General features: G+C 44.9%; 1 protein-coding gene across 3 annotated transcripts in view; it reads left to right on the forward strand.

Annotated features, from left to right (window-relative positions):
- Window positions 1-23,609, forward strand: part of DOCK1 (dedicator of cytokinesis 1) — a 548,347-nt gene that overhangs the window by 49,671 nt on the left and 475,067 nt on the right. For all 3 annotated transcript variants that reach the window (XM_030941069.1, XM_030941070.1, XM_030941071.1), the window contains exons 2-3: window positions 14,056-14,139; window positions 21,331-21,371. In XM_030941069.1, the coding sequence (XP_030796929.1) occupies window positions 14,056-14,139; window positions 21,331-21,371 (125 nt within the window). The remainder of the gene's footprint in view (window positions 1-14,055; window positions 14,140-21,330; window positions 21,372-23,609) is intronic.

Raw genomic sequence — 23,609 nt, forward strand, 5'->3', positions numbered from 1 at the left:
TTCATATCTTGGGTGTACATGGCATATAGAATTATTCAAAAGTCACTGAGCTGATCACCTAAGACTGTGTGTTTTATTATACCACTAACATACATGTGAGTTATGTATGTAGATGAATGTGAGCATATTTATGTGTGTCTGTATGCCCATTTGTTACATGGCTCACGGTGTTGAACTTTTTTCTGTAGTTGGAGATATTAGATATCACGGTCCACAGTCTTTGTGTAATACCCAGGAATGTTGCTTCTTTGGCTCCATACTCACAGGGTTTGTTGGGGCTTCAGAAGCCAGCCATACAGAGGGTAGGTTGACAGGGAAGTCACAGCTCATGGGGACCAGAGCAGGGACTCTGTTGTGGCATTTTGGCACAGTGAGTACTCCCACATCTGTGTAGAAGGTGATCGAGAGATGACGATGTCTTGATGTACAGGTCCGGAGGCTGGGTATTCTGGAGCCATTGGGGTGGTCAGGGCTCTGTTAGATAAAGCAGGTAGGTTTTCTCTAGAAGGCTGAGTCCTTTGGGCACCTGGGTATTCGTATGCTAGAATATGTGCCACAGGGCTCTAGTAACGTATTCCTGATTTTAGTGGTTTGGGGACCTTTGAGGCATCTTCTTCACTCTGGGGTGGGCGCTGCTTCGTTCTTGCTGTTTCCCTCCACTCAGATGTGTTCAGGGTTCAGGCGAGGGTCACTGCCGAGGGTTCCTGTGTCAAGAAGAGTCGAACTCTGAAAAATTTGAAGAGTTTTATTCTGGGCCAAATAGGAGTGACCATGGCCCGTGACACAGCCCTCAGGAGGTCCTGAGAACGTGTGTCCAAGGTGGTCGGGGTGCAGCTTGATTTTATACATTTTAGAGAGGCATGAGACATCCATCAAATACATTAAGAAATACGTTGGTTTGGTCCAGAAAGGCAGAACACCTCAAAGCAGGGGCTTCCAGGCTATAGGTGAATTTAAACATTTTCTGGTTGACAGTTGGTTGAGTTTGTCTAAAGAACTGAGATAGATAGAAAGGGAAAGTTCAAGTTAGGATAAATATCGTGGAGACCAAAGTTCTTTTGAAGTCTTACAGTGGGTGCCCTTAGAGACAATCGATGACAAATGTTTCCTATTCAGATCTTAGTTAATCTTCTTAGGATTGGGAGGGTCTGGAAGAAAAAGAGCTAGCTATGTTAATAGAGATTCTTTACAGATACAGATTTTCCCCCATAGAACAGCTTTGCAGGGCCATTTCAAAATGTGGCAGAGAAACATGTTTTGGGGTGAAATATTTTGATTTTCTTCTTTGTCTCGTTATGCCAGAGTCAGGTTGGAAAGTAAATCACCATATATAGGGTTAAATAAAACCCATCTGATGAGAATTTATGGTTTATAGGGCATGACTTCCCAGACCCCTTAGATAAGAATTTGGATTAGATAAAAAAAAAAATCAGAGTTTAGCGCACACATGGAAAGGGAAACCCTCTGACGTGCCAGGCTGCATCTTCCCCAGGTGGGCCCTGGATCAGAGCCAGTGTGATCTCCTCAGTCTTTGCTGCTGCTCCGAGCTCCTTGAGGGTATGCACAGCTGCCCTGGGGAGGATCGTTAGCACAGTTTTTCAAGTGAAATAGAGTGTGCTTTGTTTCTGGACATAGGGGTTGGATCTCCAGGACACGCCTACCTGGTTAGACTGTTGGAGTTGCCTCTGCTAGTGAAGATCCTGATCTGCTCTTGAGTTTCTTTCTTTTTTTTTTTTTTTGAGTCGGAGTTTTGCTTGTGTTGCCCAGGCTGGAGTGCAATGGCGTGATCTCAGCTCACTGCAATCCCCGCCTCCTGGGTTTCTCCTGCCTCAGCTTCTGGAGTAGCTGGGATTACAGGCATGCACCACCATGCCCAGCTAATTTTGTATTTGGAGTAGAGATGGTCAGGCTAGTCTCGAACTCCTGACCTCAGGTGATCCACCTGCCTGGGGATTACAGGCATGAGCCACCACATTTATTTGTTTGAAATCAATGCAAGCAAAGCCGCAGTGGTTTCCAGTGGGCTTAACATTCAGGTAATAGTTTTACTGCCTTGACTTCCTCTGTTGATTTGTTAAGTGATTCACTCAGTGAGCATTTGTAGCACTCCAGGTGCCAGGCACTGTTAGGCATGGATGCCGAGATGGAGAAGATGCAGGTTTGAGGTGCAAAGAGGTCAAGGGGTCGCCAGCCCTGTGGTGTTGTAGGGGGGGCATGGAACGGGAGATTAGAGGAGGGGTCCTCAGTGGTGGCTGCACTTGAGAAACCTTGATTGAGTACCTGCTATGTGACAGGCACGGGCAGCAGTGAGCAGTCGCCTGGTGGTATATTGTTGGGTGTGCAAGGGTGCTGTTGACTGTACACATGAGGCTTCTGACTCTTCTGGGGGAGTGGCAGGAAAGGGTTTCATCCTGAGGTGATGGGGACCTGGAGAGCCAAGCCAGGGAGAGGTAGGGCTGTGGACCAAGGCCTGAAGTGGGAGGGTGCATGGGGACTCTGTGGTTTGCTTTGGCAGGAACTCATCTGTTTATATTTGCATAATGACAAAGCCTCCTCCAGGATGATTGGATGATTGCAGGCTTTACTTATGAATTATAAATGGACCCACCCTCAAATATATACATATATATACACACACATACACACACACGTATACACACATGTATACACATATATACACACACATATACATATATACACGTATATATGTATATATACACATATATATACACATGTATATGCATGTATATGTATATATATATGTACTGTAGGTAGAGTCTTTGCCATTAGAAAATAAATGAGCACTCTGAAGCGTTCCCTTTGTCCTTCCCTTTCCCTGTTGGTTACCGTTGATACAAGATTTAATGATGTGACACACAGGTGAGAAAGGAGAAGGGAAGGGGTGGCTTCATATTCTGCAGAACAAATGATTTGAGACTTTTCTCTGAAGCGCAGGAAGAGGAGTTCGGGTCCACGGCAGAGTCACTTTATCAGTTAGTATCACAAATAGTTGGCTGTAAGCCCAAGTTTTCAAGCCTCTCCTTTTTTCTGCTAGGTCCTTCTAGGTGGAGACCAGTCTGCTTTGCCCTGCAAGGTCCCCAGGCCTGTGCCTATTTTCACAGAATGCTTTAGGTAGAACCCGTTTGACTGGTGAGGGGAAATGCAAGTCCAGGCCAGGTTTATAGCAGAGAAAGTAAGATGGTCCTCACTCAACTCAGTCATCGTCGAGGTCTTGGCTGCCTGCTGGTCCCCATCGGGAAGCTCCCTGGGACCAGCCCCTGATCCTGGAGTCTGCTGGGCTCTCATTCCAAATGGTCTTGGTGCCACTCTACAGTGAGCCTCTGCGGACTGGCCAGTGATGGGCTTTGCCTGGTGAGGTCACCATCAAGTCCCTGTCTCCCAAGGGGTCAGTACTGGACTGTTTCACTAGCCGATATTTTTCCAAGTTGCAATAAACTTGAAGAAGGATGATTAAAGAGATTAAATCTTGTCCCCTATCTTGCCTCTTTGCTGCTGAGCAAAATTCAATGCAAAAATAGCTAATTTTCAGGTCAGCTAAGTCTTTTCTTATTTGTGGGTAGATTTGCAAAGACTGTCAATAAGGAGGCCAGTGTTTTTCTATCTTAGAACTGACTTTATGGGAGATGAACATGTAGAAAAGTAGAATCTTACTGTTCTGCCTTGGAATAGCAGTAAAGCCAGCACTTACCCACAACTCAGAATTATGCTTCCTAAGAAGCCTGAGTGTTTGAGCACCATGGCCTTTTGGGCTAGACAGAAATCAGATAGTTGGTCCAGGCGTGGTAGCTCAAGCCTGTAATCCCAGCGCTTTGGGAGGCCAAGGTGGGCGGATCACTTGAGGTCAGGAGTTCGAGAACAGCCTGGCCAATGTAGCAAAACCCCGTTTCTACTACAAATACAAAAATTAGCCAGGTGTGGTGGCGCATGCCAGGAGGCTTAGGAGAATCCCTTGAACCCGGGAGGTGGAGGTTGCAGTGAGCTGAGATCATGCCACTTCACTCCAGCCTGGGCGACCACAGCGAGACTCTGTCTCAAAAAAAAAAAAAAAAAAAAAAAGAAAGAAGATAGTTGCTGCTAGTTGTGGATAAGGCATACAGAGATATTTTATTCTGAAGAAAGATATTAAAATGTCTTTTATTGTGTCTATCAGTTCAATTAGAATGTGAGGAAAGGCTCTTTTGTATATTTCTGTTCACATTCTTATCTTCACCATCCCTCCCACCTGTTTCCAACTAAAAGCCAAAAAGAAATATTGAATAACAAATGATGGTTGCCTTGTCTCACCAGGCCCAGCTAGCTCTGTTTCCTTAATTATGTAGATGACTCCTTGATTCTATTATCCAAACAGTGCATGAAATACTGCCTCAGGGGATTTTATTGGCAGAGACACAATCTTTCTGTTCCTAAGAAAGATATGAACCCAATAGGAGTAACTTGGTGACTTTGAAAGTGGTGTCCTTTTTAGAAATGTGGGGTGGGGCCAGGCACGGTGGCTCATGCCTGTAATCCTAGCACTTTGGGAGGCTGAGGTGGGTGGATCACTTGAGGTCAGAAGTTCGAGACCAGCCTGGCCAACATAGAGAAACCCTGTCTACTAAAAATACAACTGTGTCTTCCCCAGTGAAACTCAGCATCCATTAAACACTAACTCACTCCTCCTTCATACTCCCAGCCCCTGGCAACCACCTTTCTTACTTTCGTTTCTTACTTGTCTCTGAGTTTGACAACTCGAGGAAGAGGAACCTCATGTAAGTGGAATCTTACTGTATTTGTAAGTGACTGTATTTGTTTGTGACTGGCTTATTTCATGCAGCATAATATCTTCATTGTCTTCAAGGTTCACCCGTGTTGTAATGTGTCAACATGTCCTTTCTTTTAAGGCTGAATGATACTCCACTGTGTGTATATGTAACATTTTTGTTGAGTAATTTACCCGTTGATGGATACTTGGGTTTGTTCCACTTTTTGGCTGTTGTGAATAATGCTGCTGTGAACATGAATGTACAAATGTCTATTCCAGACCCTGCTTTTGGTTCTCTTGGGTAGGTATCCAGAAGTGGAATTGCTGGATCTCATGGTCATTTGCTGCTTTCTACAGCAGCTGCACCATTTTGGATGCCCACCAGTAACTTGCAGAGTTCCAGTTTCTTCATGTCCTCACCAAGGTTGTTATTTTCTGTTTTGGTTTTTGCTTTTTTAATTTTATTGAGACAGAGTCTAACTCTGTCACTCAGACTGGAGTGCAGTGGTGTGCTCTTGGCTCACTGCAACCTCCGCCTCCCAGGTTCAGGCGATTCCCCTGCCTCGGTCTCCCGAGTAGCTGGGACTACCTACAGGCACACGCCACCATGCCCGACTCATTGTTTTTTTTTATTTTTGAGATGGAGTTTTGCTCTTGTTGCCCAGGCTGGAATGTAGTGGCACAATCTTGGCTCACTGCAACCTCCGCCTCCCCAGTTCAAACAATTCTCCTGCTTCAGCCTCCCAAGTAGCTGGAACTCCAGGCACGTGCTGCCACGCCCGACTAATTTAGCAGTTTTAGTAGAGATGGGGTTTCTGTGTTTGTCAGGCTGATCTCTTAACTCCTGACCTCAGGTGATCCGTCCACCTTAGCCTCCCAAAGTGCTGGGATTATATGTGTGAGCCATCGCGCCCGACCAATTTTTGCCTTTTTTAAGTAGAGTTGGGATTTCACTGTGTTGGCCAGGCTGGTCTCCAACTTCTGACCTCAAGTGATCCACCTGCCTCAGCCTCCCGAAGTGCTGGGATTACAGGCATGAGCCACCGTGCCCAGCCCCCAGGAATTCTTTATATGTTCTGGATACCATTCCCTTATCAGATATGGGATTTGTAAATACTTTCTCCCCTTCTGTGGGTTACCTTTTCTCTCTGTTAATAATATTCTTTAATGCACAAGAGTTTTTCATTTTGATGAAGTCCAACTTAGCTATCTTTTCTTTTGTTGCCTGTACTTTTGATATAATATCCAGTAAATCATTGCCAAATCCAGTGTCATGAAGTTGTTCCTCTGTGTTTTCTTTTAAGAATTTTATAGTTTTAGCTGTTATGTTTAGGTCTTTCATCCATTTTGAGTTAATTTTTGTGAATGATATAATAGTCCAACTTTATTTTTTTTTTTTTGCAAGTGGATATCCAGTTTTCCCAGCACCATTTGTGGAAAAGACTGTCCTCTCCCCATTGAATAGTCTTGGCATCCTTGTTGAAATCATTTGACTTTCTATGTGAGGGTTTACTTTTGGGTTCTCTGTTCTATCCCATTTGTCTGTATATTTGTCTTTATGACAGTACCACACTGTTTTGTTTACTGTAGCTTTGTAGTAGGTATTGAAATCAGGTCTCCAATTTTGTTTTTGTTTTTCAAGATTGTTTTGGCTAATCTAGGACCTTTGAGATGGGTTTTTCTATTTCTGTGGAAAATGTTGTTGGGATTTTGATAGGAATTGCATTGAATCTGTATATCGTTTTGGATCAGCATTGACATCTTAACAATGCTAAGTCTTCTGCTCCATGAACACAAATATTTTTCAATTTGTTCATGTCTTTTATTTCTCTCAGCAACATTTTGTTTTAGTGTACAAGTCTGTACCTCCTTAAGATTATTCCCAAGCATGTTATTGCTTTTATTCTCCCCTCCCTCCCTCCCTCCCTTCCTCCCTCCCTTCCTTCCTTCCTTCCTTCCTTCCTTCCTTCGCCTGCTGTGTGCCAGGTGTTTTTAGATGATTGTGAAAAATAAGATAAGTCCTTGAGAGGCTCACAGTCAAGTGGAAGAGACACAGGTGATTAAACGGTGGCAGTGTGATACAGTAAGTGCTTGGATTCAGGCTTATCTCTCTGGGAGGCTCTAATCCAGCCTAAGGCATTTGTCCCCAAACAAAAGCAGTGGAAGGATTTTGCTTCAGGTCGTAGAAGCTTGGTGATGGCCTGGCTGCCAGTTTGATTTTGAAGATAGAGTTTAGGAAACCCAGCCTCCAGCTCCAAGTGGGTGCCATCTAAAGCTGCCTGATGAATTTATCCTTTTATTTGTGGCTACTGGGATCACATTCTCGCTAGTAGTACCGTGGGTAATGCTGGGTACTGAGCCGTTTGCAACAATATAGTTGACTTGTTCTTCATCTTCACCAAGTTGCTATAGATGGCTGGTCTCTGCCCCAGGGTCAAGTTCAAAGGGTGTATATAATGTTCTGATTCTCTCTACATGGTGTTTCCTGAATGGCTCAGTGAAAGGTTGTTCCTTGGAGACCTGGCTTAGGCTGATTTCTTCTCTGGGGTTACATCTGGCTTATCTCCTCTCTCCAAGCCCAGCTCAGTGTAGACCAGCGCAGGGGCCTATGGAGGCTTAGGAAATGCAAGGTACCTGCATGGGCCAGGCAGACGTGTAGGCTGTGTGAAGTTCGAGACCAGGTGGATGGCCCTAGGGTGAAACCCTGTTGGAGCACAGACAGGGAGGGCCCTGGCCTGGGGCCGTGTGCGGACATGGCCTGTATTTTCCCTAGCCCTAAGAAGATGCATACCATTGAAAAGCTTTTCCAACTGAAGGCAAGAGAAAGGAAATGAGAACACAGATAGAGCAATTAATTTTCACAAATTGACTTTAAAAGAATTAATTAACGTTTAAGTTGCTACTTGAAGTCTTGAAATCATGTTTCAGTGGTGTGTGAGAGAGGGAGAGACTGAGCTGAGTCGATTTCGAGGAGTAATGTATGGCCACCCCCGGCCTTTCATGCTTTGGGGAAGCTTTGGACCTGAGCACTGATGGCGGGTGGGCTATCTCCTTAGATCAAAAAGACCCAAAGCAGAGCTGGCAAAGCTATTATTGTGTTTCTCTTTCTTATTGATTAAGTCTCAGCTGCTGGATCTTTTTGCAGAGGGCAAGAGCATTTTGAAGATGAACAAATGCTACAGCTTTTGCTTTCGCTCTTTGAGACTGCACGAGGAAGAATACTTTGGGATCTGGTTAAATTCAGTGTATTTTTATTGAGTGCCTGCAAGATACGGTTTTAGCTACTGTGGGAAATCCAATGATTAATAAATATTTGCCTCCCTCAAGGAGTTTGTGTCTGATGGGAGAGACAGACATATAGATGAGCAACTCTATGAGGTTGTGGGGTGCCACACAGCGTACAGGGAGTTCAGAAGCAAGCCGTTCATTTAGGTCTGTGTGTAACTTCTTGGTAGGGGGAGAAATAATTCTGTTAGGGCCTGGAAAAGGCTGTGGAATTAATGGCAGGCCTTGTAGACAAGTGGGGTAGTCAGAGGCGGAGGGAGGAAGGATTTTCAGCTGCAGAGGAGCGTGTGGCAGGCCTGGCAGGGCAGGTAGAGCCGAGGGGCTGAGATGAGATGGAAAGGTGGGTTGGGTGCTGGAGAAATGAACCATCATTCAGAATGCCGGGCGAAATGGTCGAGGCTTTGGAGTGAGAGTTCAGGAAGGTAACTGGTGGTGGAGAGAAGGGAAGACTGTACATCTCATTGAGGAGTGATGAAGTCTTGGGCCAGGCCAGGCAGTGTGGAGTGGTGAGATAGCCTGGGAGGGAAGCCCGAGGATCCCAGGGCTGCCATCAGCTCACTGTGTACCTTGAGCCAGTCACAATGCCCCTGTAGACCTCTGTTTTCATCTGTGAAGTGGGTTGATGGACTGTAGTGTTTTTTCTCAAGTGAGAGTAGTCAAGTTGGTTTTTTTGCTTTTCCCTGAATGGGTGTTACAGTTCATTAAATGCTTTTTCTGCATCAGTTGAGATGATATAATAATTGTATGTATTTATGGGGTACACATTGATGTGATACATATGAAGTATGGTGATCAGATTAGGGTAATTAGCATGTCCCTCATCTCAAATATTTTATCATTTCAGTATCTTCCTTCCAGCCATTTGAAACTGTATGGTATATTATGGTTAACTATAGTCATCCTAAGGAACTATAGAACACTAGAACTTATTTCTCCTACCTAGCTGTAATTTTGTATCTTTTAGCAAATTTCTCCCTATCCCCACTTCCCCCTACCCTTCTTAGGCTCTAGTATCCTCTGTTCTCCTTTTTATTCTATAAGCTCAGTTTTTTTTTTCCGCTTCCACCTATGAGTGAGAACCTGTGGTGTTTAACTTTCTGTTCCTGTTGTATTTCACTTAATGTCCTCCAATTCCATCCGTGTTGTTGGGAATGACAAGATACTATGTTTTTTTAAATGGCTGAATTGTATTCCATTATGTGAATATACCACATTGTTTTGTATCCATTCATTTGTTGTTGGACGCCTACGTTGATTTTCTTTATTCATCCGTGTTAGACACCTAGGTTGATTGCGAATCTCAGGTATTATGAATACTGCTGCAAGAAACTTGGGGTTGCAGATGTCTCTCTGATACACTGATTTCCTTTCCTTCGGATACCCAGTGGTGGGATTGCTGGATCGTATGGTGGTTTTATTTGTAGTTTTTTAAGGAACCTCCATATTGTTGTCTATAATGGCATTCCCACCAAGTGTCTAACAGTTCCCTTATCTCTGAACCCCACTGGCATTTGTTATTTTTTGTCGTCTTAATACTAACTATCCTAACTAGGATGAGATAATACCTCATTGTGGTTTGCTTTGCATTTTCCTGGGCAGCTTGTTTATAGACAATCAGGAGACTGAACAGAGGTGATGGCAGTACCTTCTTAGGTCTCTGATAAGGCACAGCTGCATGAGGCACATTAATTTTTTATTTTAGGGAAAAGATCCACTCACTCTGGGCTGCTGCAGACTCTCCTAGAAAAAGAAAAAAAAAAAAAAACCAAAAAAACCAAAACATCATCCAAGCAAAGAACTTGGTGCTTGGTTTATCTCTGTCTCGTTTCCCACTTCACATCTTACACATGTTCAGCTTCTACACTGGAGTCTGCTGTCCAGGGTTGAGAAATTCATGTGGACTTGAAGATGCTCATCTGCAGCCAGGCCATTATAAAAGGAAGATGGACTCGACCAGGGAGAATGTCGTAGGCATTCAGCCCACCACCCAGAGGGGGGCTGGTGCCGCCCTTGCCAGGATGTGAATGGGACGCCATGACCCTGTTCTCTGTGCAGTTGTTCCCAGACCCTAACAGATCAGGAAATTGAAGAAGCAAAACTGAGCGATCAGCAAAAAGGCCGCCGTCTTTGTAGGACGTCGTATGCCAGGTGAAGGCATCTTAAATCAGATGCCATTTGTCATCCTCATCCTTCTTAAAGGAGACAAGAAGTCCTTGCTCTCACCCCCTAAGAAGGGGCAACTGTGAAAGGCCAAATAATTAGAATAAAGGATAGCCTCTCACATTACATACTTTTGGATTCATTTAAAAAAATTCCGTACATGGTTCTTGTTTTTCTCATATCACTCAAGAATTGGGAACTACAGCCCTGGACTTGTCTGGGTTTAGGTGCCTGCAGTGGAGACCCTTGTTCCAGCTGCCTTACAGAGTGAATCAGTGAACCTCAAAGTACCACTTTCACTTTCTTTCTTTCTTTTTTTTTTTTTTGAGACGGAGTCTCACTCTGTCGCCCAGGCTGGAGTGCAGTGGCCAGATCTCAGCTCACTGCAAACTCCGCCTCCCGGGTTTACGCCATTCTCCTGCCTCAGCCTCCGGAGTAGCTGGGACTACAGGCGCCCGCCACCTCGCCCGGCTAGTTTTTTGTATTTTTTTTTAGTAGAGACGGGGTTTCACCGTGTTAGCCAGGATGGTCTCGATCTCCTGACCTCGTGATCCGCCCATCTCGGCCTCCCAAAGTGCTGGGATTACAGGCTTGAGCCACCGCGCCCGGCCAAAGTACCACTTTCAGATTGCTTTTCAGACACCTCCTTGTACTAATTTCCTATTGCTGCTGTGATGAATTGCCACAAAGTCAGGGGCTAAGACACGAGATTCAGTGTCCTAAAGTGCCAGGTGTCAGTGGCCCATGCTCCCTTGGGGCTGTGGGGGAGCCCGCGCTTCCTCACCCCTTCCAGCTTCCAGAGGCCACTGTGTTCCTTGGCTTGTTTTGCCTCTTTCTTGCATCTCTTCGACCTCCTCTCCTTGTCTCTGACTCTGACCCTCTCGTCTTCTTCTTATAAGGACCTTTGTGATTACACTGGGCCCACCTGGAGGATCCAGGATTAACCCTCATCTCAAGACCCTAATTTTTTTTTTTTTTTTTTGAGACAGAATCTTGCTCTGTTGCCCAGGCTGGAGTGCAGTGCACTGCAACTTCCGCCTCCCAGGTTCAAGTGATTCTCCTGCCTCAGCCTCTTGAGTAGCTGGGATTACAGGTGCCCACTACTTCTCCTGGCTATCTTTTTTGTATTTTTAGTAGTGACAGGGTTTCGCCTTGATGGCCAGGCTGGTCTTGAACTCCTGGCCTCAAGTGATCTGCCTGCCTCAGCCTCCCAAAAGTAATCCTCCCAAAGTGTTGAGATTCTAGGCATGAGCCACCATACCCAGCCAAGATCCTGAATTTAATCACCCTCACAGTGCCCCTGTGGCCGTGGAAGGTGACGAACAGACCCTGGGAGCCTTTTGGAGTCATCTTTGGAGGGCTGTTACTCTATCTGCACCCTTCTGCCGTTCTCTCCTACTCCCTTGTCAAATACCCTTGCAAAGTTGTCTTTTAATTTGTCTTCATGTGTGGGATTATTTAATCATTAATCCTAAAATGAACAAAGGGCTAGGGGCTGGGCATCTGGGGTTGTGATCTTGACTGGGTTGCATGATTTGGGGCCATGTGTGTAACCCCTGAGGCTCTTCTTTTTCTTACCTCACTTCATAGTTAAATTAGAAGTTTCCATATCCATGTATGAGATTTTAATCACTGCTTTCCACTGTCTGCTTTTGGATTGGGGAGTAGGGTATTTAGAGGTGAGACAAAAAGGAAGGAATCATGTGGATGTGCTTTACAAATTCACATGAGCCTGAATGTATTTACCCTTGATGCGTTCATTTTATTTCATTTTTATGATTTTTGACGTGTTTATTTTTTCCCACATCTAGAACAGAATAGGCGTGCTGGCAGGGATGCTGTTAAGAACTGTGATACATGCGTTTTTGGTTCCTGAAGGTTTAAGAATATGGTCATGCTGAGCTGGGCAAGTCCAGCCTCTGCCCCAGGCTTCCTTCACCTGATGCAGTTAATTTCGTGTTAAAGATTCACTGTAAAATACCAAATAAACTTAATAACTACTAATAACCATCTTTGTCAGTTGAGGACACTTAAATTTTATGAATTTTGGGGAAAATATAGGAAAATACCTGAGGAAATAGAATTTTCAATATCATAGGTATGGCTTTTGATATTATAGAATTTTTGTGCACATGTGGCAATGTGCTTGCTTTGGCTTTCTAAAAAGAATTCAGGTAATGGTAGACGTCTTGATAGCAGTAAAAAAATACAACCAAAAGAAAGGCCTTCACTGTTACCTGAGTGTTCACCATGGACCCCATTGTGCCAAATCCAGCATGCGCATCATTTTCTCTAAGACACAAAACGCACACACGGTTCTATGAGGTCAGTATCCTGTCCTTATTCTGGCCATTGAAAACCCGAAGATAGAGCAGGTTGTTTGCCGGGGGGCAGGCACCCAGGTGCTCGGGGAGAGGTGCCGCCCTACCCACTTCAGCTGTCTGTAGAGACCATGAACATGAACACCAGGAGGCTGCGTGCACCTGAAATTCTGGACTTACAGCCCGAGGTGCAGCTCAGGCAGCTCGGGTTTATGGAGGCCATTCCTTGTACAGCTAAACACTGTCCTGTCCTTGGAGGTGTGGGCAGGAAACATTGAAAGGGGGGTGGCTCTGCTCACTGGTGACTTTTCTTCAGTTGGGGACGTCTTAACACACACATCTGAAATAAGACTGGCTCATACAGAACAAGAGATGGGAAGCTCTGTGTGGTGCCAGGACTGTTTGGAAGAGCGGAGTTGAAAGATCAAACACGGATTTGGGTCTGGCTTTTGTGATGAGGTGCACCCAGTGGGAAGGCCCAGCTGGCGAGGGAGAAGTTGGTACCCAAAGATGTGGGTTAAACTGGCTTCTTTCCTTCAGTAGAAGCAAGGGCTGGAAGGGAGTGTGTGGTGGGAAGGTGCGGTGGCCTGTGCTTGCCAGAGGAGTTTGCACATGACATGGTTTAATTTTAGAGAATTTTAGAGGTCTGCCACAATGAAGGTGCCTTTTGTGCATAGCCTCGCCTGGCTGGACTGTGGAGGATGGATGGATGAGAACTTTGATCGGGGATTTTGAAGATGAGTTTTATATTGAATGCTATATCCTTTTAGGTAGAGGCTGTTGGGTGGGAGGAACATTAATATATATATATATATATATTTAAATTGAGGGTGAGCTATTCGAATACTTTTTGGGCCTTAAAACTCTTTGTAGCATCCTTTTTACACCGGTGACTGTTGCCTTTATTCTATAATGCATGAGCAAAAGTGTGGTTTGAATTTAATAGTATGACTTTTTAGGGGCTTATGTAGGAGCAATATGATCCTTTTGCAAAATAGGAACAGCTTTATGTCAGGATAAACACGGGATTTCAGAATTTCTTGCTTATCATTGTCAGTTTTAAGGATTTCTTCTAACATAGGACATATTTTTGTCTATTGTGATTGTAATGTCATCTATTGGTTTAATATCAACATTGCAATGTGATAATTTTTTGTTAATTTGGTTTCCAAAGAATATTCAGTCCATGTGCAATTGATTCATAGTTAGGAAAATAAAAAGAATCTAGTAGTGGAAATAAAAGATAGTATTGAAGTGTCAATCAGAATGCTGTTAACAATGTCTTCTTATGTCAGTTACGGTCATCTGGCGTCGTGGGTAGTTATGAATTTCTCCTCCTTAAACTATTGACCCTTTATATTTGTCTGAAAGAAAAGGCCACTTCTGTGGGTATCAGAGAGGATGATCCAGGCAGCGACTGAACGTATTTCAGTATTAAAAACAACAACATTAAAACAAGCCAACACGACTCAGCATGGTCACTTCTGTCTTTACTGTTACTAATATATTTCCCCTTTTTCATCACAGCTTTTTATAACTATGATGCCAGAGGAGCGGATGAACTTTCTTTACAGATCGGAGACACTGTGCACATCTTAGAAACATATGAAGGTGCGTATGCCTCTTGGTATCTTTTCTCTTACATGTTTGGGTAGATGGCACACCTTCTCAGTGCCTGCTGGGCAAAGCATTCCTCTGTTACAGACACACAGACAGTCATGCTCCCTTCTCAGGCTCACTTTTCTTGCACATGGATACTGTTTCACGTAAGGGTAGTAGTGAGGCTGTCTGTTGTTTAATACCTTATTAAGGTGAACTTAAAACTGAAATTCCCATTTTTAAACTCATTGGCTCCTTATTCTGCAAGCATGTGTAAATCTTTTTTTCTTTTTTTTCTTTTCTTTTGAGGCAGAGTCTTGCTGGAGTACACTCACCCAGGCTGGAGTGTAGTGGTGTAATCTCAGCTCACTGCAACCTCTGCCTCCCAGGTACAAGTCACTCTTGTGCCTTAGCCTCCCAAGTAGCTGGGACTACAGGTGCCTGCAACCATGCCTGGCTAAATTTTTTGTGTTTTTAGTAGAGACTGCATTTCACCATGTTGTTCAGGCTGGTCTTGAACTCCCGACCTCAAATGATCTGCCTGCCTCAGCCTCCCAAAGTACTGGGATTACAGGTGTGGTCCACTCTGCCTGGCCAAGCGTGTGTAAATCTTGATTGTTAATAGTTGACCACTTTATAAAAAATAGGTTTAAGATATTTTAGTTTACTTCATTGTTTTGTTTTTGAGACAGGGCCTTGCTCTGTCACTCAGGTTGGAGTGCAGTGGCACAATCACAGCTCATCGCAGGCAGCCTCTACCTCTTGGGCTCAAGTACTCTTCCCACCTCAGCCCCCCAAGTAGCTGGGACTGCAGGTGCATGCTACCACACTGTGCTGATTTTTATATTTTTTGTAGAGACAGGGTTTCTCCATGTTTCCCAGGCTGCTCCTAAACTCCTGAGCTCAAGTGATTTGCCTGCCTCGGCCTCTCAGAGTATGGAATTACAGGCGTGAGAAACTGCGCCCGGCCTGCTTCATTGTTTTAATGTGTTTGGTGTGAACCGAGACTTTTTCTTTTAATGTCCTCACTTAGATTTATTAGCAGTATGTCTCAGAGGAGCCACAGTTTTCATATCTCTTACTTCCTTTCCTTTTTTTTAAACCTGTAATACCCATTTTCTTGGGATGAGCAGAGATTTATCACAGTTATATGGGATGCCATCCAATGAAGCAATTTCTTTTTTCTTTGAGATGGAGTTTTGCTCTTGTTTCCCAGGTTGGAGTGCAGTGGCACGATCTTGGCTCACCACAACCTCTGCCTCCTGGGTTCAAGCGATTCTCCTGCCTCAGCCTCCCAAGTAGCTGGGATTATAGGCATGCGCCACTGCACCCACCTAATTTTGTATTTTCAGTAGTGACGGGGTTTCTCCATGTTGGTCAGGCTGGTCTCCAACTCCCGACCTCAGTGATTTGCCTGCCTCGGCCTCCCAAAGTGCTGAGATTACAGGTGTGAGCCACTGTGCCCGGCCTGAAGCAATTGTTATAATTATCCACTAAATAAACTGTTGGTGACAGTGGTTTTCCAATGTCCTTGACTTTTCAGACAGTTTGTTTTTGTATTTTGTGTTTTGCAAATAATTTGAGCAGGCCGTATTTCATTTTATGCTGTGGTTATTGTTGCACAGAAGGGAAGAAATGATGGGCTTGATTTTTTTAAAGACTGTTCAGATCTGGAGGTTTTGGTAAGATTGTGTTTTCTTTTTGTTGTCGGCTTAATTTCCTGCTTGAAATGGTGGTTTCCATATAGCATATGAATAAAAAGGATAATTTCAGTAGCAAAATTGCTTTTTCACAAAGGGTTTTAGCAAAACCCTTCCACACGGGAGGTGGGGGTGAGAGGGCAAATCGAAGACATCCCGTAGTAATCACCAAATTGAACTTCCAACTTGAAATCCACTTTACGAGGAATGAAGTAGTGCCAGGCTTCCCTGCTCCAGGCAAACTGTGAGCAGCTCCTGGTAGACTCCTCTGAGAAACACAGACCTGTTAGCGGACCCATGTTCATAGCCCTTATTTCCCCATCTGGTGCATGCTGTACCTTCCCTAAAAAAGTCCTATTTGAAAAAAAAAATCGACTTTAGTGGCCTCTGCCTGGAAGCCAGTGCAGCTCTGCGAAACCAGTCCCAGTCCTTAAGCGGGTGAGTAGTTGTGATGGGGTCTTCCGCTTGCTTTCCGTGTTTACAGCTGACAGCTGTGTTCCCTCATCTCCTCTCAGTACACGCTGCGTGTGCCTGAGAGGAGACAGAGAGAAATTAAGTAGAGGTTAAGGATCAAACCACTCATCTCAGACACTTTTCTGATCTGAAGGGAAATGCTCTTGTATATTTTTTTTACTTGTGCTGCCGGTCAGTTGAAGTTGAAATCCTGGTTAATAAACACTGGGCAATGATGTCATTCCTGAATAGTTAATGATTTCCTGTGGCCCGTGGACATGTGGGGACTGCATTCTTGTTCTTTGCTTCTTAAGAGGAATGTGTGTATGGTGGTGGTGTTCTTTTTTTTTTTTTTTTTTTTTTTTGAGATGGAGGCTTGCTCTGTCACCCAGGCTAGAGTACGGTGGTGCAGTTTCAGCTCACTGCAACCTCTGCCTCTTGGGTTCAAGGGATTCTCCTGCCTCAGCCCCCTGAGTAGCTGGGACTACAGGTGCTCACCACCACGCCCGGCTGAGGAATGTGTTTTTTAAACAGTGAATCCTCAGGTCTGTCTGTGGTCCTTGTAATACATGTAACTTCAAGAATATCTGATTGCAGACATTTGACTTTTTGACCGACATCATAATAAGAGATCTACAGTGAACATTAATTTTCTGGGCTAGTCAGTCTTTCTAGATTCTGATGAAAATATTTCAGTCTTTGTAAAGACTCTTTAGCATAAAATGAATTCCCGTTCCTTATCAACTAACTTTTTGGTTTTAATCTGAATCTAATCAGAGAAATGCATTTGGAGAAATATTAATAGTTTTGACTTTGGGAAGCATGGTGACTTTTTGTCATTAAATAAAAAGAGAATAATGTACTTCCATTTGTTTTCCAATGTCTTCCTCTTGTTTTGTCTAAATTTCATGACTTGTATTAGAGTCTGGCATTTTCTTTTTCTTTCCTTGGTTCTCCTTTTCCTCTAAGACAATTTTTTGGTTTAGCAACATTGATTTTCTTTTTTTTCTATGATCCTTTTTTTCTATGATCCTTTCCAGGATATTACAGCGCTTGCTCCAGAGGATATAATTTCTAGATGATAACTCTTTATTTTAAGGTTCAAAGACTAAATTTACCTTCAAGTTATGGTTAATTTCTCTTTCTCAAGCTCACGAAGGCTTACGACATATAACGAAGAAAATGAACTTTCTAGCTCATGGTGGAAGTGGAAATAGCTTTGAGAGGTCATATTGGTGCGGACCCCTGCCTTTAAACAATGTCCTGGGCCAACCAGATAGGAGAGGTGAGGCCAGGTCCCTAGTGTTGATTGAGTGACTCTTGTCTGGTCAGAGGCATGCCAGTCCTGCTGTCGACTAGTTTCCATAGGGTCCCCAGAGCTTCCTTAGGGTCCTCAGGGTGAGATGCTGCACCAGAGGCAAGCTGCAGGCATTGCCCAAGGATGAGGAAATTGTCCTTTAGATTCAGCCACATTCAAACTTAATTTATTCAACTCTTCAAAGGGGATAGTGATACATTTTCTTCTCTAATGACTGGACCGCCATTTTCCTGTGCTGGACTGTGCCTTCCCCGAGTTTGGGATCTGTATTTTGCCGGCATTTGCTTGTTCCCTGGGTGGATGTCTCTTTTTTTGGAGCAAGTTGGTTGACTACGTGGAGGCCACTTGCAAGCCGTGCCAGGGAGAAGTTAATTCTATAACAGCTGTGAGTCTTTCTCCTCCCAGCCTCATCCCCTCTTTGCTGTGCCCCAGAGCAGCCAGGTAATCGTTCTGTTCTCTCACTCTCCGGTGCAAAACCTCTGCCGGGACATCCTCTTCCTTCATGCTGAACTCCGTCTTGCAGCAGGGTTTGTGGTGTGACCCCTGCTTGTCTTAGGGCCCTTCCAGTTTCTGAGCTCATGGAAGACAGAGATTGGGTCTAATCTCTTTCTGTGTTTGTGGTGCCCAGTGTAGTCTCTGGCACATGGTGTGTGGGCTCACTTTGTTGAAGAAATAGTGCATGCCAAAAATCATGGGGAGGAAAACCGTAGGTTTTCATTTTGCTTAGGAAGGCCATTAGAAGAGGAATCGACTGTCTGTGAACATTAAATAAAGACACACAACTCCTTGCCTTTCATGCCTACTGCTTGGCCCTTCCTCCTCCTGCCTCCCATAGAAAACCTTTCTGCTGTGTTTGAAGTGGCCTCTCGTTTGCCTGTGTTCTTGTGCTGTTTGGTGTGCATCTGTTTTTAACGGATGTAAGTGTGTGGTTATAGTCTTGTTCTGTTTGTTATTTTCCCTGGTGCTCCATTTAAAATGTACTCTGTTCTCTGTGTCCCTTTAGTCCATGGCTCTAACTGCATTGTGTGCACATTTCATGTTTTACTAACTGCCTGCCTCACCAGGTGTGAGCACTTAGGCTGTCCCCGCTTCCCACCATCCAAGACCAAGCTGCCCTGAGCATCCCGTGTCCGTCTCACCCTGCAGGGCACACAGATGTCTTTGGGCTGCGTTCCCAAGAGCGGGTTGCTGGGTCTTGGGAGTGGAGATGCAGACTTTGGATAAGCAGGGCCTGTGCTCCCAGGCTGGTGGCTGCAGTGGACACTGCCTCCCATGGTGACCAGGGGCTTCCTGCATCCTGCAGTGTTCTGCCTTCTACCACTCTTAACTGTGCACTTCTCATTTCTCTGATTATTATTAAACCGAAGCATCTCTTCATACATGTGGAGGTCTTATGGGTTTCTTCTTTACATAGTTTATAAACTTTGCTCATTTTCTTTCTTTTTTTTTGAGACAGAGTCTTGCTGTATTGCCCAGGCTGGAGTGCAGTGGCACAATATCAGCTCACTGCAACCTCTGCCTCCCTGGTTCAAGTGATCCTCCTGCCTCAGCTTCCTGAGTACCTAGGATTACAGGCATGCGCCACCACGCCCAGCCAATTTTTGTATTTTTAGTAGAGATGGGGTTTTGCCACTGCTGGCCAGGCTGGTCTTGGAACTCCGGACCACAAGTGATCTGCCCACTTCGGCCGCCCAAAATGCCAGGATCACAGGAGTGAGCCACCACTCCTGGCCTCATTTTCTTACTCTACTTAGTTGCTATCTTTTTTTTGTCTCTGTATTATTTCCTTATATATTCTAAGACGTTAATCTTTGTCAGTTTCAGAAAAGAAAGGACATGTTAATGTTGAAAATGCGGGAAGACTATAATAGGATAAAGGACAGTTGTTGAAATTGAGTACACAGCTTTGCATAACTCATTCAACTGACCTTACTTTTTCCTTCTTGATATATGAGCACTGTGTCATAAATGGGCGCTGGTACTGGGCCAGCTTATCAGAACCACTGAACTCGACAATATGGCTATCAGGAGATAATCCTTCAAATGTGTGGCTGAAATCTAGGCATTTTGTATCTGAGGTTCCCCCTAATCAATCTGTTGAGTCTCCACGTCAAGAGAGTGAAATGAGTTCAGTTTGTCATAACTGGGTCTTAGCAAAACCTTTGCAAGAGTCCTGGCAATTTCTGTCCTCTTTTCTGGATACGCAGAAAACAGCTGTGTAGTAATCCCTTGGGGATTCTGCTCAGCTTGACACCATTACTTTCCGGTTCACAGTCATTCTTTTCATCCCCGGTTGTGAGAATTCACCTTCTGAGGGAGGTGGAGGCCAATTGCTGCAACAGTGGCTCTTTTTCCCATCTGTCTGATCTTTGGTTTCTGAGGTTTGACTTTTTAATAGTGTAAAGAAACCCAGTATTTGGTTATTCTCTGGGAATTTACCCAGCTTACGTTTTCCAAGTGTCCTCTGTCACTCTCTGACAGGGTCCTTTGCTCTTATGGGGCAGAGTTGGGATTTGTCTTTGAGTTTTTTTTTTTTTTTTTGAGATAGAGTCTTGCTCTCTCATCCAGGCTGGAGTGCAGTGGCATGATCTTGGTTCACTGCAACTTCTGCCTCTTGGGTTTAAGCAGTTCTCCTGCCTCAGCCTCCTGAGTAGCTGGGATTACAGGGGCCCACCACCATGCTTGGCTAATTTTTATATTTTTTAGTAGAGACAGGCTTTCACCATGTTGGCCAGGCTGGTCTTGAACTCCTGACCTCAAGTGACCACCTGCTTTGGCCTCCCAAAATGCTGGGATTATAGGCATGAGCCACCGTGCCTGGCCTCTTTGAGCTTTTGATTAGCTTTCCAAAAGCTAGATGACCTGGAGTGACTTAAAAATGTTTGGGATTAAAAAATCATCCATCTGACCTCACAAATGGTGGGGTGCTTAGAGACTGGGTACTAACAGTAGACCCCTAGGCCTGTGCAAGGAGAGTTCCTGTCCTCAGCCTGAGAGGTGTGCCGGGGTGTGGCTGGGTCTGGTCCCTTGTTGAAGGACTCCTCTGTGTGGCATCCATGGCATGCGGGTGGCTCGAGTGTGTCTTTTTTTCTGCTCTCACTATGTTCCTTCTCTCGCCACTCGGAAGGAGCAAGAAGTGGAGGCTGGACCAAACCCAAAGGGGCAGGTGTGCCTTGTGCTTGGCCCTGGATCTTCCTGTGGGTTGAGGGCTGTGTTGTTGCTACAGAAGTGCTTTGTGAGGTCGTGGCTGCTCCAGGAAAAAGTGCCCTGTCTTGAGGCGGGAGGAAGTTATCTCTCAATGGGTTTTCTGTTTCGGGGCAGCGAGATGCTGGTGTGTGCCCTTGGAGAGATCTTGGTCGAAATCAGGCAGAGGGAGAGTGAAGAAAATGCATACACAAGGAGCCTACTCAGGGCCAGTGGTTGAAAGGCCAAGTCCTGCTCTTGGAACTGTGCATCTGAACTTCGAACGGCTGCTTCCGAACCGCCTGAGACGATGGAGGGGAAGGTGTGGAGGCGCACATGTGAAGGTTGCCAGCTGGGCTCCGGGTGCGCTGTTGAAATGCTCTCTGGAAACCACGTAGTGTATCTCTAAAGCCTTAGGCTCATTGAAAAATGCTGGTGACAGACTGACCTCACTGGTTCTGCCAAACTGAGTTCTGCACATCATGAATGTATTGTGAGAACCCTAAGATGTCTCTTTGTACTAACTGTTTCAACTTCGTGTTTCTGTAGGGTGGTACCGAGGTTATACCTTAAGAAAAAAGTCTAAGAAGGTAAGTCCTTCTTCTTAAACACAGTGCATGTCTCTTCATAAATCAGACCTTGAGAGGAGATCAATTCCATCTCATTTGTGTCTGAGAGTTTTACTTCTGTATCTCTTTCTCTGAATTAAAAAAAATACATGGGTAGGAATGTGAATGGCCTTGGATTGTTTTCTTCTGAACTATATGTGTACATAGAAATTGTAGTTTCATCTTCGTGAATGAATTGCTGGGTTGTGATGTAGTGTTGGCCTGTTGTCATCTGTTCCTGAATTTTGCGTCCTTTTTAGGCCTCGGTGTGTCAGAGAGTGATCTGAGTAAAGCGACTTCAGGAAAACAATTATTTCTCAAAGTTGTCAATCTTACATTGTCCTTAATAATAGATTAGCAGATTTGCAAACCTCATGCATGCTCTTTCCCTCTTGCATTTAACTATTTTTACACTGCCTAAGTCGAGCTGTGAAAAAAGGAGTTTTGCTCTCCTAGAGCAGTTTGCATGAGTGGTTATTTGAATTTCTGAAACTAAGACGTGTAATTATACCTCGGATCATTGTGGTGGGCACTCCCGTACACAATTCTGTTGTGGCTTTAACATTCTTAGCTCCACAGAACCTAATTATGGCTCTTCTGTTTCATTCTATGATGTTAAGATAAGTAACCTCTATTCTAAGCTGTGGTTGGGCCGTCCACGTTAACTGATACATTTTCATATCTAATTATGCTTGATGGATGGTTCATTTTACTTTTGTATCCTAAATTTGCCTCTCATCATCTCCTTACTGGGCTGGACTCTGGATTGTGGTCCTGAGCCTGTAATAAGTCCTACAAAGTCTAGCAACCAAAGTGCCAGGGCCTTCCCACTCTGCCTTCCCCAGAGCCCCTAACCCAGGCTTTGCTGAGCAGGTCAGAGTGGGTCATCCTCTCGCTGCACCAGCACTTGGGGAGGGTCGAGGGTGGTCCCTATGGCAGCCATCCTCTGGCACAGTCATGGCTAATGTGAAAGACACTGTTAGGAAATCAGTGAGCCAGCTCTGCAAATTGGGACCAGGACCTCTCACCTCGACCTTGCCAACCTCAGACTGGGCTTCAGGTCTCGACACATCCAGTGACCTACAGCCATGAAGTTTGGACGGGAGAGATTCGACCCACTGGATGATGGAGTAGATTTCTCCAAGGAAAGTTCTATTTTCACATTGATTTTCCCTTCCACAGTCAATAGTGAATTCCAGCCAGGCCCAGTGGTATGCACCTGTAGACCCAGCTACTTGAGAGACTGAAGTGGGAGGATTGTTTCAGCTCAGGAGTTTGAGACCAGCCTTGGCTGGTCATGATAAGTGAGATCAGTCCCTAAAAAAAAAATAGCGTATTCCTGCAGATGAAACTCTGAATTTGGGAAAGCTGCAGTTGAAACCTTTAATAATAAGAGATTAAGATCATGGAGTAATATGCCCCTCCCCCATCCCACTCCTACATAGGACACAGCTGCCGCATGCTGGGCTGGATGTGCCCCAGGCAAGCTGTTCCTTTTTCTTTGAATCTTGTTTGGTATTTGTTATCACCTTCCCCAATTTGAGATCTCTTCCATTCCCACAATGTCTCCCCAGACCACAGTACTTTTGCACTACACCTGGGTGCCTAGACGTCATAACTCATTCATAACTCATCCACACAGTAGAGCTGGGTAGGGCGTAGCTATTTTTCCATCTAAGATCCCCACTGGTAGATGAAGAAATTCAAGCTTTACAGAGATTGTAAATTTGTAAGGGGCCTCCCAGGCAGTAGCAGAGAAGGGATGTGGGCCCCAGGAATCCTCACACCACGTGTCTGTAAACGACTTTCCTGTAGTTACAAGTGTGCAGTTGATCGGGGTGGTGCTGAGCAGGCCCAGCGGAAGTTGCGCATTTCAAACCCGCACGTGTGTTCAGCCTCACGCAGTCATTATCCTTCCTGTGGCTTCATGATTCTCCAGTGGGTTTGCTGAGATTGAGGGCTGTCTCCGCCTGTGGACATGGACAGGACTGGGATTGATTTTTCGTTTTTCTCTCCCATCTGGGTGGACACCTATTGCTGTCATGGAAAGACACCCCAAGCGTGTACCTGGGATTTGGAGGTGTCCCGGATAACAGGACCTGAACACAGCAACCCAGCGTTGGGTCCCTTCAGACTTCTGTTTTTTTTTAAGTTAACGTTTTATTTTTTGGAGGCAGGGTCTCACTTTGTGGCTCAGACTGGAGTGCAGTGGCATGATCA

Source organism: Rhinopithecus roxellana, chromosome 11, assembly GCF_007565055.1.
Source record: "Rhinopithecus roxellana isolate Shanxi Qingling chromosome 11, ASM756505v1, whole genome shotgun sequence".
In the NCBI taxonomy this organism is placed as follows: domain Eukaryota; kingdom Metazoa; phylum Chordata; class Mammalia; order Primates; family Cercopithecidae; genus Rhinopithecus; species Rhinopithecus roxellana.